At 44.5% G+C, this 12,895-nt stretch overlaps 2 protein-coding genes across 2 annotated transcripts in view; both read right to left on the bottom strand.

The window, feature by feature from the left end:
- Positions 1-7,541, bottom strand: part of drd4-rs (dopamine receptor D4 related sequence) — a gene marked incomplete at both ends in the record, with an annotated part of 45,645 nt that extends 38,104 nt beyond the window's left edge. The window contains 1 exon segment of the mRNA XM_080538149.1: positions 7,505-7,541. Coding sequence (XP_080394275.1) covers positions 7,505-7,541 — 37 coding nt within the window.
- Positions 7,542-11,312: 3,771 nt separating this feature from the next.
- LOC308163438 (small ubiquitin-related modifier 1) lies at positions 11,313-11,618 on the bottom strand (the record flags this gene model as incomplete). Its single annotated transcript, XM_080537624.1, has 1 exon — positions 11,313-11,618. The coding sequence occupies one exon, from the start codon at positions 11,616-11,618 to the stop codon at positions 11,313-11,315; it is 306 nt and encodes a 101-aa protein (XP_080393750.1).
- Positions 11,619-12,895: the final 1,277 nt, after the last annotated feature.

Consider the following 12,895-nt stretch of genomic DNA (forward strand, 5'->3'; position numbering starts at 1 on the left):
CTCCTTCTCTCTCTCTCTCCCCCTCTCCCTCTCTCTCTCCCCCCCCCTCTCTCTCCCTCTCTCTCTCCTCCCCTCTCTCTCCCTCTCCCTCTCCCTCCCTCTCTCTCTCCCTCTCTCTCTGTTCCTCTGAGTGGACCTCTCTCTCTCCCTCTCTCTCTCTCTCCCTCTCTCTCTCCCCCCCCCCTCTCTCTCTCTCTCCCTCCCTCTCTCTCTCTCCCTCTCTCTCTGTTCCTCTCTCTCTCCCCCCTCTCTCCCTCTCTCTCTCCCCCCCTCTCTCTCTCCCCCCTCTCTCTCTCTCTCTCTCTCTCTCTCAGAGTGTTGTGAACTGCTGTGTTGTGACTGATCAGATAATAGCATCATAATAATCATAATAGTAGAAGCCATTTAGCTGACGCTTTTATCCAAAGCGACTTACAGTACACACCCCGAGCTCTACACACACACATATATACACACACACACACACACACACACACACACACATACACACACAGTTAAGCCCAACGACCCCTGAAGGGACAGAACCCACCAGCCTCCCCTGGCCTCCTCTGACCTCTACCAGCCTCCCCAGTACCTCCACCAGCTTCCACCAGGCTCCCCTGACCTCCCCAGGCTAAATCTAGGAGTGGGGGGAGGGTGGTGTGACTGGCGACCAATGAGGAGACAGATCCTCTAATTAGACTTCAAACGGCGTCCTCGCTGGCGCCTTCTTTGATCTGCGTCGAGGTGTCTGGAAGAGCTGCTGGAAGCTTCAGGAAGGTGCTGGTGTGTTTGTGAACATCGTTATGGAGGTGTGTGAGGTGTTTTATGAGCAGGGGAGGGAGGGAGGGAGGGAGGAAGGGCGGGAGGGAGGGAGGGACGGAGGGAAGAATGACAGAGACAGATGTGTGTTTTAACTTTCTTTTCAAAGTTCTCGCTGCTCTAAACAAAAACAACCCTGAGCATCTTTAAAGATCCTCGCTGGGCCTGATGTGGCTGTCACATGACTGTTACATGACTGTTACATGACTGTTACATGACTGTCACATGACCCTAACATGACTGTTACATGACTGTCACATCACATGACTGTTACATGACTGTTACATGACTGTTACATGTCTGTTACATGGTTGTCACATGGTTTTCACATGGTTGTTACATGACTGTTACATGACTGTTACATGACTGTTACATGACTGTTACATGACTGTCACATGACTGTTACATGACTGTTACATGACTGTTACATGACTGTCACATGACCCTTACATGACTGTTACATGACTGTCACATCACATGACTGTTACATGACTGGTTTTTTTGTGATCAAATATTTCTTTATTTTCTTTTAAAACAAACAAACATAATGACAAAACAAGACAACAAGGCCACATCCTGCAATCAACGCCCCCAACAGCCCATACAACCACGCCACAACACACAAATTACAATATAGCTTCTAGGTATTAGGGAGTCGGGACATACATTACAAGTCGGGACCCACAACGTAAAAGAAAGTAAAACAAATAACCCCCACCCACCCACCCCAGGGACCAGAGGACAAGTCAGTTACAGTTGTGATGACCTACACTCAACTCAAAAGATTTTTCAGATCAACAGCTGTGGATATCCACAAATTAATATTTGCCTCTTTAGCACCATGCATACGGGCTGTAGAGAGTTCCAAATAAACAACATTCAAAAAACTTAAAACCCATTGTTTGAATGAAAGTGAATGTGGAGGCTTCCAACGTGTGGCAACCATTCTTTTTGCTGCCGTCAGACCAGCAAACAGAATGCGTTTTTTAGTTTGAGGGAGGAGTAACAGGGAAAGATCATTGAGGATCAATACAGAAGGAGAAGGGGGTATAGTCACAGAGAGCAGAGCAGAAAGTTTAGAAGCGACCATTACCCAAAACTCTGTAACCTCTGGACACTCCCAAATCATGTGAATAAATGTGCCCACAACCCCCAGAGGACACAGAGTACAATTGGGGTCATTTATGATTTTCATAATACACATCTTCCGAGGAGTCATATAAGTCCTATGAATAAAATTATAATGAATTTGTTGGTGATCAGGATTCCTTGATGTTTGTAGGACATCTGACCACACTTTATCCCAATCAAATTCTAGGTCTAGGTCCGGAATGTCCACCTTCCATACCGATCCAACTGCCAATGGGAGGTATGTTTTCTGCAAGAAGTACCCATATAATGTGGAAACTATGCCCCTCGTACTACCCACCCTGTTACATGACTGTTACATGACTGTTACATGGTTGTCACATGGTTTTCACATGGTTGTTACATGACTGTTACATGACTGTTACATGACTGTCACATGACTGTTACATGACTGTTACATGACTGTTACATGACTGTTACATGACTGTCACATGACCCTTACATGACTGTTACATGACTGTCACATGACTGTTACATGACTGTTACATGACTGTTAGATGACTGTTACATGACTGTTACATGGCTGTTACATTGTTGTCACATGGTTGTTACATGACTGTTACATGACTGTTACATGACTGTCACATGACTGTTACATGACTGCTACATGACTGTTACATGACTGTCACATGACCCTTACATGACTGTTACATGACTGTCACATGACTGTTACATGACTGTTACATGACTGTTACATGACTGTTACATGGCTGTTACATGGTTGTCACATGGTTGTTACATGACTGTTACATGACTGTTACATGACTGTTACATGGTTGCCACATGGTTGTTACATGACTGTTACATGACTGTTACATGACTGTTACATGGTTGTCACATGGTTGTTACATGACTATCACATGACTGTCACATGGCTGTCACATGATTATCACATGGCTACATGGCTTTCCTGCTGGAGCTATGTGTGTTTTAGGAGACGAGGAGGACTCATCTGAAGCTGCCCTACCCTCCCCCATCTCCCCCCCCACACTCCCCCCTACGAGCCCTCCGTCCTTCTCCATTTCAGATCCAGCTGTTTCAGAGCTCTGGGTGAGTGATTGAATTGCCACAGCTGAAATCTGTCGTTGAGTGGTGAGTAGCCAAGTCGCTGGAGATAATTTGTTTGAAAACAAAGCGTAAACAAATGACTGAATGTAACAATGGCTACAGCGCAAAGTAAAAATTGTGATGACGCACAGCTGGTGGGCGTGGCTACTGCCAGCCCTGTGGAAATGAACCCAGAGGATTTAAAACGCAAAAGGCAGCTCACAAAAGCACTTCATGCTATCTACAAGATAATACAGACAAATAACTAGTACTATCTACAAGATAAATATACATCCATCATGGGAAGAACAATACAACAAAACATTAGGTATGTACAGCGGGTAGGACAGGTGGGGACATACACCACAGGTGGGGGCGGGGGACAAAACACAGAGTATGTACAGTGGGTAGTTCGGGTCTTTTAATCTGATTTTTGATTTAGAGGGTCCAGTTACGGATTGCAGCCTCCTGTAAATGTTTTTTGAGAGTGGTTTTGAAGGTGGGCAGTGTTTTGCACTCCTTTAAGATTATAGGAAGGGCGTTCCACATTTTTACTGCATAGTTTGCAAACGAGTTTAACCCCTTGTTTGTGGTGCAACGCGGTTGAACGTGGTTCGTGGAGCTTCCTCTGGTATTGTATGTGTGGACGTTGTTCACTTTTTGGAAGTATGTTGACAGGTACTTGGGTGTCTGTGGTGTAGCGTATCTTGAAGACCAGGCCCAGTGCAAGCTGCTGCACTCTGTCAACTACTCGTAGCCAATCAAGGCTCAAAAAATGAGCAGCGGTTAGATGTGTCCTAGGGTTGAGGCCTAGCAGAAGCCTAACCAGTTTATTTTGGGCTGTCTGGAGTCTTGTTTTATGGGCCTTTGTGGTTCTATAGTACCATGATGTTACGGCATAGTCGAAGTGACATTGAATGAGAGCTCCTGATAGGGTCCTCAGTGTGTTTTTACTGACAAGTGAGGATATCCTGTACAAGAATCTAGTTCTATGGTTCACTTTTTTGATTACTTTTGCTGCCATTTTATCTCCGGAAAGATTTGCCTCTAAGATGGAGCCCAGGTATGTAATATCCTCTTTTCTTGTGATATTAATGTTACCCACTTTTATTTTAAAATTTTCAGCCTTACTGAGTTTAGATGGGGATCCGTATAGGATGGTTTCAGTTTTACCTAGGTGTATTGATAGTTTATTGTCAGCTAGCCAGATGCAGATTCTACTCAGTTCAGTGCTTAGCGCTTTTTCCACCTGCAATATGTCCCTGTCAGAGACCAGCAGAGCCGAGTCATCCGCGAACAGGAACAAATTGCAATCACATGCTGATGACATGTCATTCACATATATTAGGAACAGTAAAGGTCCCAATATGCTTCCTTGTGGAACGCCGCAGGTCACCGGGAGGGGGGGGGGACAGTGTTCCGTTCACACTAACCACCTGTTCCCTCCCCTCTAAGTAGGATTGCATCCAGCTCACCGATGTTCTATCGAACCCAATTGCTTTCAGTTTATCTAACAGTGTGGTGATCTACTGTGTCGAAGGCCTTCTGGAGGTCCAGCATGACCATGCCGCAGTACTTGCCCGAGTCCACCTCATGGTTGATGTGGTCGTTCAAATAGAGAAGGCATGTGTCAGTGGAATGGGATGTTCTGAATCCTGATTGAAATTCATACATCAGATTTTTTTCGGTAAGGTACCTATCAACCTGTTCATAAACTATTTTTTCCATAAGTTTCGAGATGGAATTAAGAATAGAAACAGGTTGGTAGTTGCCTGGGTCTAATTTGCTTCCTTTTTTATACAGTGGGGTTACCCTTGCTATTTTAAAGTCAAGGGGGACGTGTCCCTGTTTGATGGAGAGGTTTATTATGTGGGTGATGATTGGGGTAATGGAGGCAGCTGAGTCTTTTAGAAATCTGGCTGGAATATTGTCATGGCCCGTGGCCTTTTCTGAGTGTAGAGCGCCCAGCTTTTTAAACACCTCATCGTTTGACACCATGGAGAGTTTAAAATCATCTTTGCGTACACCCAGTTTATTGTAGAACGCACGGATGTGCTCTACACCATAACGCCCTGAGTGGGGTGGTAGATTGTTAACTAATTTAGTGGCTATGGTTGTAAAGAAAGTGTTTAAGCACTTAGCCACATCCAGCTTGTCTGTAAAGAGAGAATCTCCAGATTTTATGCTGATGTTTGTAGACCTGGTTTTGAGTTTTTGACTGCAACCTAGTTGGCTATTAAGTAGCTTCCAGAGGTCACGTGGTTTGTTTAAGTTTTCTTCGATTTTGTTATCGAGGTATTTTTTCTTAGCAGATTTGGTCATGGTAATTACCTGATTGCATAGTTTGTTGCATTGTTTTTTAATTTTCTCAAAGTGGGTTTTGAGATCTTCGTTTAAGTGTTTCACTAATTTTGATTTGCATTTTTGAACTTCAGAGCATTTTAGGTCATCCCACGGAAGCAAGAGGTTGGTGGGGAGCAAAGATACAGCGTCCTCCGGAAGTGTGGTCCGGGCCCGGGCCAAAGCAGAGGCGTTAAAGGTGAGAGCTGCATACGCAGCTCAGGAAGCAAAATTAAAAATGGAAAAGGCTGGACTTGATACCGAGTTGGAAGTGCTTACATCCCAAAGAGAAGCAGAGGTAGCCATGGTAGAAGCACAAACCTTGGAAAATGCACAATCAATGTTATTAACGTCTGAAGTCAGGGAAGAAAAATCGGAAAAATCTGTATCTGAGAGGACAAAAATGGAACGCACACATAGCTATGTTCAAGATCAAATCTAAGGAGTACTTCTCCCTCACAACACTCATTGGCACAGCCTGTCGTTCACTCACTTGATAACAGTTCACTCGACAGCTTTGTGACAGGGACATTACCAAGTAACCTACCTGTGGGACGCGTCACACAACAGTCTCAGCTCAACTACAATAAGCCAAATCCTGAGACACAATACACACATCCTGAAAGAATGTACTTACCTCCACCAAACCTACCTGATCCTCCTAAAGTTGAATTCAGGTCTGAGTTTGTAAAACCAACACCTACCTTAAATGTAAATACGCCATCATACGTTCCCCGACACACTCAGCCAGCTAGCACACCAAATCCAATAGAGACTCTAGCACAGTATTTGGTACGACGAGACCTTGTTAACTCAGGTCTGTACCAGTTTGACGATAAACCAGAAAATTATTGCGCATGGTACTCATCATTCATCAGCGCAACCAGTGAAGCTAGCCTGACAGCAATACAAGAATTGGATCTCATGACCAGATGGCTCGGAAAGGAATCTGGAGAACAGGCGAAACGCATAAGGTCAGTACATGTTAACAACCCCAGTCTCGCTTTAAGCAAAGCATGGGAGAGACTACGTGAGTGCTATGCAGCCCCCGAAATCATAGAGAAGTCCTTATTCCAGAGACTAGACGGCTTCCCCAGGATTTCATCCAAAGACCCCATAAAGCTACGCCAACTTGGGGACCTGCTTCAGGAGATGGATATCTCACCGGCCTTACTTATCTAGATACTTCCCGCGGAATTGGACCAATCGTGGAAAAGCTTCCATACCAGCTACAGGAGAAATGGTTGACATCGGGAACGCGGTACAAAGAGCAAAACGACGGCCGCTTCCCCCCCTTTCACTATTTCTGCAACTTTGTGAGCCAAGAAGCCAAAAGGCGAAACGACCCAAGCTTCATATACCAAAGCTGTTCCACCACCCAGACAAAACAAGACAGATACAACGGGAAGAACGGCAACAAACCCATCCACGTGAACAAGACGGATGTCTCATCTCAAGTTGACCCCAACAAGAACTGTCCATTGCATGGCAATAGACCTCACCCTCTCAAGAAGTGCAAAACCTTCAGGAACAAATCCCTCGATGATCGAAAGGCTTTTCTCAAGGAGAAAGGAATATGCTTCAAATGCTGCTCTACAACTTCCCATCTTGCCAAAGACTGCGAGAGCGACGTAAAATGCTCGGAGTGCGACAGCACTAGACACGATGCGGCCATGCACCCCGGCCCATCGCCTCAAACAAACAACAAGGCTCCTCCACCGTCACAAGAGAACGGTGGGGAGGAAGAAGTGCAACCTAAAAAAACTGAAGTGGATGAAGCTGAGGTCAGAGACGCTGAAGTCAGCGACATAGAGGTCAACACAAGCTGCACAGAAATATGCGGTCCAGGACAGTGGAGCCGTTCATGCTCAAAGATTTGCTTAGCAATGATCTATCCCAAAGGATCAAAGGATAAAGCTATAAAAGCTTATGTAATGATGGACGAACAGAGCAACCGCTCTCTAGCCAGACCAGAGCTCTTCGAACTTTTCGGCATGGAGAGTGAAACCTTCCCATACCGTCTCAGAACATGCTCTGGCATCATAGAAACATCAGGAAAGAAGGCAGAAGGACTTCAGATGGAGTCACTGGATGGAAAAGTCCACATCTCTCTCCCAACACTCACTGAGTGTCCTGACATTCCAAACAATCGGAGTGAGATTCCGACCCCAAACGCAGTTCAGCACCAGCCTCATCTCCGTCATCTTACTCAACAAATTCCAGAACTGGACCCCAAAGCGGAGATACTCATCTTACTCGGCAGAGATGTTCTTCGTGTTCACAAGGTCAGGCAGCAAGTGAACGGACCACATGACTCTCCCTTTGCCCAACGTCTAGACTTAGGGTGGGTGGTAATCGGAGAGGTCTGCCTAGGGAGCATGCATAAACCTACAGTCAATGCATACAAGACACATGTGCTCGACAGCGGACGGCCTTCAATCTTTGAGCCCTGCCCAAGCTTCATGCACATCAAGGACACACATCAAGGCTTCAATAAGCCTGACAAAACTCCTGAGAGGATGCTGGGACAGACAGTGTTCAACCGAACTGAGCACGACAACAAGCCTGCTCCTTCAGTGGAAGACACCATCTTCTTAGAAATCATGGACAGACACGTCTTCAGAGACAACGAGAACAGTTGGGTCGCCCCACTGCCGTTCAGAGAACCACGCCAGCCTCTGCCAAACAACAAAGAGCAAGTTGTCAAGCGGTTCTCATCCCTGCAACGGACTCTCAAGAAAAGGCCTGAAATGCAGGATCAATATGTGAAATTCATGGGGAAAATCTTTGCCAATGGTTGAAAATCTTTGCCAACATAATTACAAACTGCAAGCATATTCACTCCTTTTGCGTGAGTGCTGTAACGCAATGGAATAATTGAAATACATCAATGAACTTGACATGCCAGCTAACATGCGAGCCGTGATCCAGAAACTCCCCTACAAGTTGAAAGAAAAATGGAGAACAAAGGCGTGTGAGCTTTGGGAGCGCCATCAGCGCAGAGCTCAGTTTTTAGATATTGTTCTTTTTGTTGAGCGCCAAGTGAGAATTGCATCCGAACCTATTTTTGGAGATTTACAGTACAGTAGCTATGAAAAGCCTGTAGAGAAGAAACCATTTGGTGACAGGAACAGATCACCATCAAGGATCAAGGGAAATGCCTATGCTACAACTATTGTAAACACTGAACAGAGTGATGTTGCAGAGTCTACAAGCAATGACAGAAGCAAGAGACAAAGTGTACAGTACAAGACTACAAAATCAAATCTGTGTCTGTGTTGCTCCCTTGAGCATGGGTTGGAGCAATGCCCACAATTGGAAAAGAAAGCACACACACAGAAGATAAGTTTCCTGAAGGAGAAAGGCGTTTGTTTTGCTTGTTTGCAAACTGGACATATGAGCAAACACTGTGAAAGGCGCATGAGTTGCAAGGTGTGTGGTCAGAAACATCCAAGTGTTCTCCACATAAACAAGGAAAAGGAAATTGACACAGATGGGCTACAGAAAAAATCAAGTGACCGCACACACGTCTCTACCTTTTCTGGACATACAGGAGCCGGTAGCAGTGACAGCATTCTCTCAATCCTCCCAGTGCAAGTTAAGTCCTCCAAAGGTGACATAATAATTCAAACATATGCATTTTTGGACCCAGGAAGCACTTCAACATTCTGCTCTGAAAGCTTGATGACAAGGTTGAAAATGACTGGAAGGAGAGTAAAGGTTCAGTTGCGTACCATGGCGCCAGATCAGGAAGTTTCAAGCTTTATTCTTCAAGGTTTGGAGATTGCTGGCTGTAACGATGGACAGTTTTACAGCCTTCCTGAAGTTTTGACCCAAGAGAAAATGCCTGTGTCAACATCTAATATAATCTCAGATGAAGAAGCATCTGCATCCCTCACATCCAAGCCCAGGTGGATTTGCTGATTGGCACCAATGCCTCCAGGCTAATGGAACCCTGGGAGGTGGTGAACAGTGTTGGAGAGGGGCCGTACGCTTTTAAAACCCGGCTGGTATGGGTGATAAGTGGACCCCTCCAAGGAATCTGCAACGAGCAAAATGACTGCTCTCCGGTGGTTGCGAATAGAATTGCAGTGGAGCAGCTGGAGGAGCAACATTCAGATATGAGCGATGAGAGGACCCAGCTCAAGAGAGACCTACAAGAGAAAATACAACACTTGAATACACAGATTAAGACTAGCTTGGACAATGAAAATAGTTCAGAGAATGGATCCCATCTTGCAGAGCTGCAAAACCAGATTACTCAGTTGAGTGAGGAGCTGGATTCTGTGCGTGCTGAGAGAGACCACCTCCAGTGTGAGAAGATTGACAGCCCTCAGAATCATGCAGAGGAGTTGGAGAAGCTGCTCTCTTGTGTGACTTCTCTCACTGAGGAGAGAGACCAGCTCCAGAAGATACTGGAGGGAGTGAGAGACGAGAGGAGTCAGCTCAAGATGGACCTGGAGGAAAATATGGAGATGGTCATACAGGTCCAGGCAGAGCTGAAATGTCAACAATATCTGAACTCAGAACAGCAGGCTGAGAGGGAACACGAAGAAACCCAATTTCAGCAACAAATACAGCATCTTGGAGAGGAACTGGAAACCATTCAATGTGAGAGAAACCAGTTGAAGAATGACTTGCAGGAAAATACAGAGACGGTTGCCGTGACTCAAGATATTTTACACTGCATTCAAGACGAGCTCAGACAACAGAAGCAATTGAACTCTGAACTTGAGAGTAAAAAGATACAGAAGCAGTCTCTTCTAGAACAGCAGGCTAAACAACAGAGTGAGGAGCTGGAGTTTGTGTGTGCTGAGAGAGACCTCCTCCTGTCTGAGAAAACGTACAGTCATGGTGAGGAGCTGGAGAAGCTGCTCTCTAGTGTGACTTCTGTCACTGAGGAGAGAGACCAGCTCCAGGAGATTCTGGAGGGAGTGAGAGAGGAGAGGAACCAACTCAAGATGGACCTGCAGGAAAATGTGGAGATATATCCCTACGGCACAAAATCCGGCAGATGACGCCTCAAGAGGACTGAAAGTGGAACATCTTCAACCCCAAAGACATTTCTGATGGATTACAAAGGACATTCCTGATAGATTACAAGTGGAGTGTAGGCTACTACAGCCCTGCATTATGGACTATGATTTTTTTTTTTTTGTAATAATAATAAAAAGTGCTTTTTAATCCAACATACAGTATCAATGAACGAATGAACAAATGAATCAATGAACGAATGAACTCAAGTGCAGGTTTAATGAAAAATCGAACTTTTCTTTCTGCAAACTGCCTAAAGGAGTAGTGAGCATGACTGCTTCTCAAGTGGTCTATCTATCTAATGTCCAAACAGCATCTGACCAACTGGCCATAAGACAAACAAGTCAACAGGTTTTTAGGACCCAGCTCTGGCTTCAGATCACAAAATGAAAAGAGTACCACATGTTCTCAGCTCAAGCTGATCTCTGATGATTCTTTGGCTTCGTCGATCACCCTGAAGACTCCAACCTTCAACATACAGTATCAATGAACGAATGAACAAATGAATCAATGAACGAATGAACTCAAGTGCAGGTTTAATGAAAAATCGAACTTTTCTTTCTGCAAACTGCCTAAAGGAGTAGTGAGCATGACTGCTTTACAAACAAACAGAAGTTTTCCAGGATTGTGATGTCCACTAAATACCCCCCCAAGTTGTGCTTCGTGAACAAGCACATCTAACGAATAATGATATCAGTCAAGTTGATGAGCGTTGAAGTTTTTGAAGACCAAGGGCCATAACGCATATCGCGTGACATCTTCATGTCCGGAACAGAACTGAACTCTGGGACAATAAGAACTAAAGCCATGAATGGACTTGCTGGCGACCGTCACGTCATTTTACTGTTCAGTTCACTGCTAGGAGGATAGAATAGTACAAATATAAAATACAATATAATCACACACAAAAAAAAAGAAAAAAAAAGTAAACCCAGGTAGATTCAGTTGTTCCGTAGTCCGCCCGTCTGTTCCTGATAGACCTCGATCACGTCCTCGTCCTCCATCCCCAGCTCTTTTGGAGTTTGGTTGTCTGCGACTCTATGCCCCTCAAATAGAAACCTTAGAGAGCTCATATGGACACCCTGTCTCTGGCTGTAGGATTCCTTTAACTTCTTGAGATGTGTTGTCATCTTCACTTTGAAGTGGATTTCACTGTTGTCCTGGCCGATCACCTTCAGTTTGATGTACTCCCCGTCCTTTTTCTCTCCTCCATCCTGACCGGAGGGTTTCGTGTCCGTGTCTGACATGATGTCTCTCTGTGTTGTTCGCGAGCTTGTCTGTTTCTTCTCGAGCCCCCCGTGGTCTATCTATCTAATGTCCATCAGCATCTGACCAACTGGCCATAAGACAAACAAGTCAACAGGTTTTTAGGACCCAGCTCTGGCTTCAGATCACAAAATGAAAAGAGTACCACATGTTCTCAGCTCAAGCTGATCTCTGATGATTCTTTGGCTTCGTCGATCACCCTGAAGACTCCAACCTTCAACATACAGTATCAATGAACGAATGAACAAATGAATCAATGAACGAATGAACTCAAGTGCAGGTTTAATGAAAAATCGAACTTTTCTTTCTGCAAACTGCCTAAAGTGTTACGGCTGGGCCGTCACACACGCCCTCCCCCGCCCCCACAGCTCGAGCACCCGCCCCCACAACTCGAGCACAGCGTGCTCTCCGCCGCAGGTGAAGCTCGTTCCCGGTGATTGGAGGGTTATCCAGCCACAGTCAAACCAACACACCTGTCTCCACTCCCAATCAACCCTCTGGCTACATCTACCCTGGACTCCCTTCATTCATCGTCAGTTCTTCCCTAAGAATGGCCTGGCAAGTATCCTCTATTACCAGTCGCGTACTTTGCTCTCGTTACTATTTTTGTCATACCTTTTTGTACTGGCCTACACTGTAAAAAAAAAATGTTATTTCACAGAAATTCACTGTATTATTTTACAGATTTCTTTTGTTTTTCTACATTAAATGTAAATGCCATAAAAATACAGTAAACTACTTTTATTAAAAATATTAACCATTAAATAAATGTTGTAATCTGTAAATTGATTTAATAATAAATTGCCTTTTTTTAACAGGATTTTTCTATTTTTTAATTGTCTTGAATGTTAATTTACATTGAATTCTATGTAAAAACACATAAAATACACATCATTTTACTGTATATAAAATGAAGGCATCTTTCTGTTTTTTTGCTGTAAAACTTTAAATTGACTGTTAAATCATGTTAAAAAAGAAAAATATATAATTTAAAAAACAGTAAACACCTTCTATTATTCTACTGATATATTTTTTTTAAATACTGGTATTTGGATTAGGGGGGGTAACAATTAAATAAACCGGGGGGACAAGAATGAGAGGAGAAACGGTAATATAAAATAAACAAGATTTATTGTAGAACATAACAAAAACTGGTTTCCGTGAAACTCTCGAACTTAGAACTATAAAACCGGAACCGGAACCGGAAAGCGCTGTGCTGCAGCGAACCGGAAAGCGCTGCGCCCGAATGCCCGCCCAC

This window comes from Nansenia antarctica (assembly GCF_963989245.1).
Source record: "Nansenia antarctica genome assembly, chromosome: 8".
NCBI classification, from domain to species: domain Eukaryota; kingdom Metazoa; phylum Chordata; class Actinopteri; order Argentiniformes; family Microstomatidae; genus Nansenia; species Nansenia antarctica.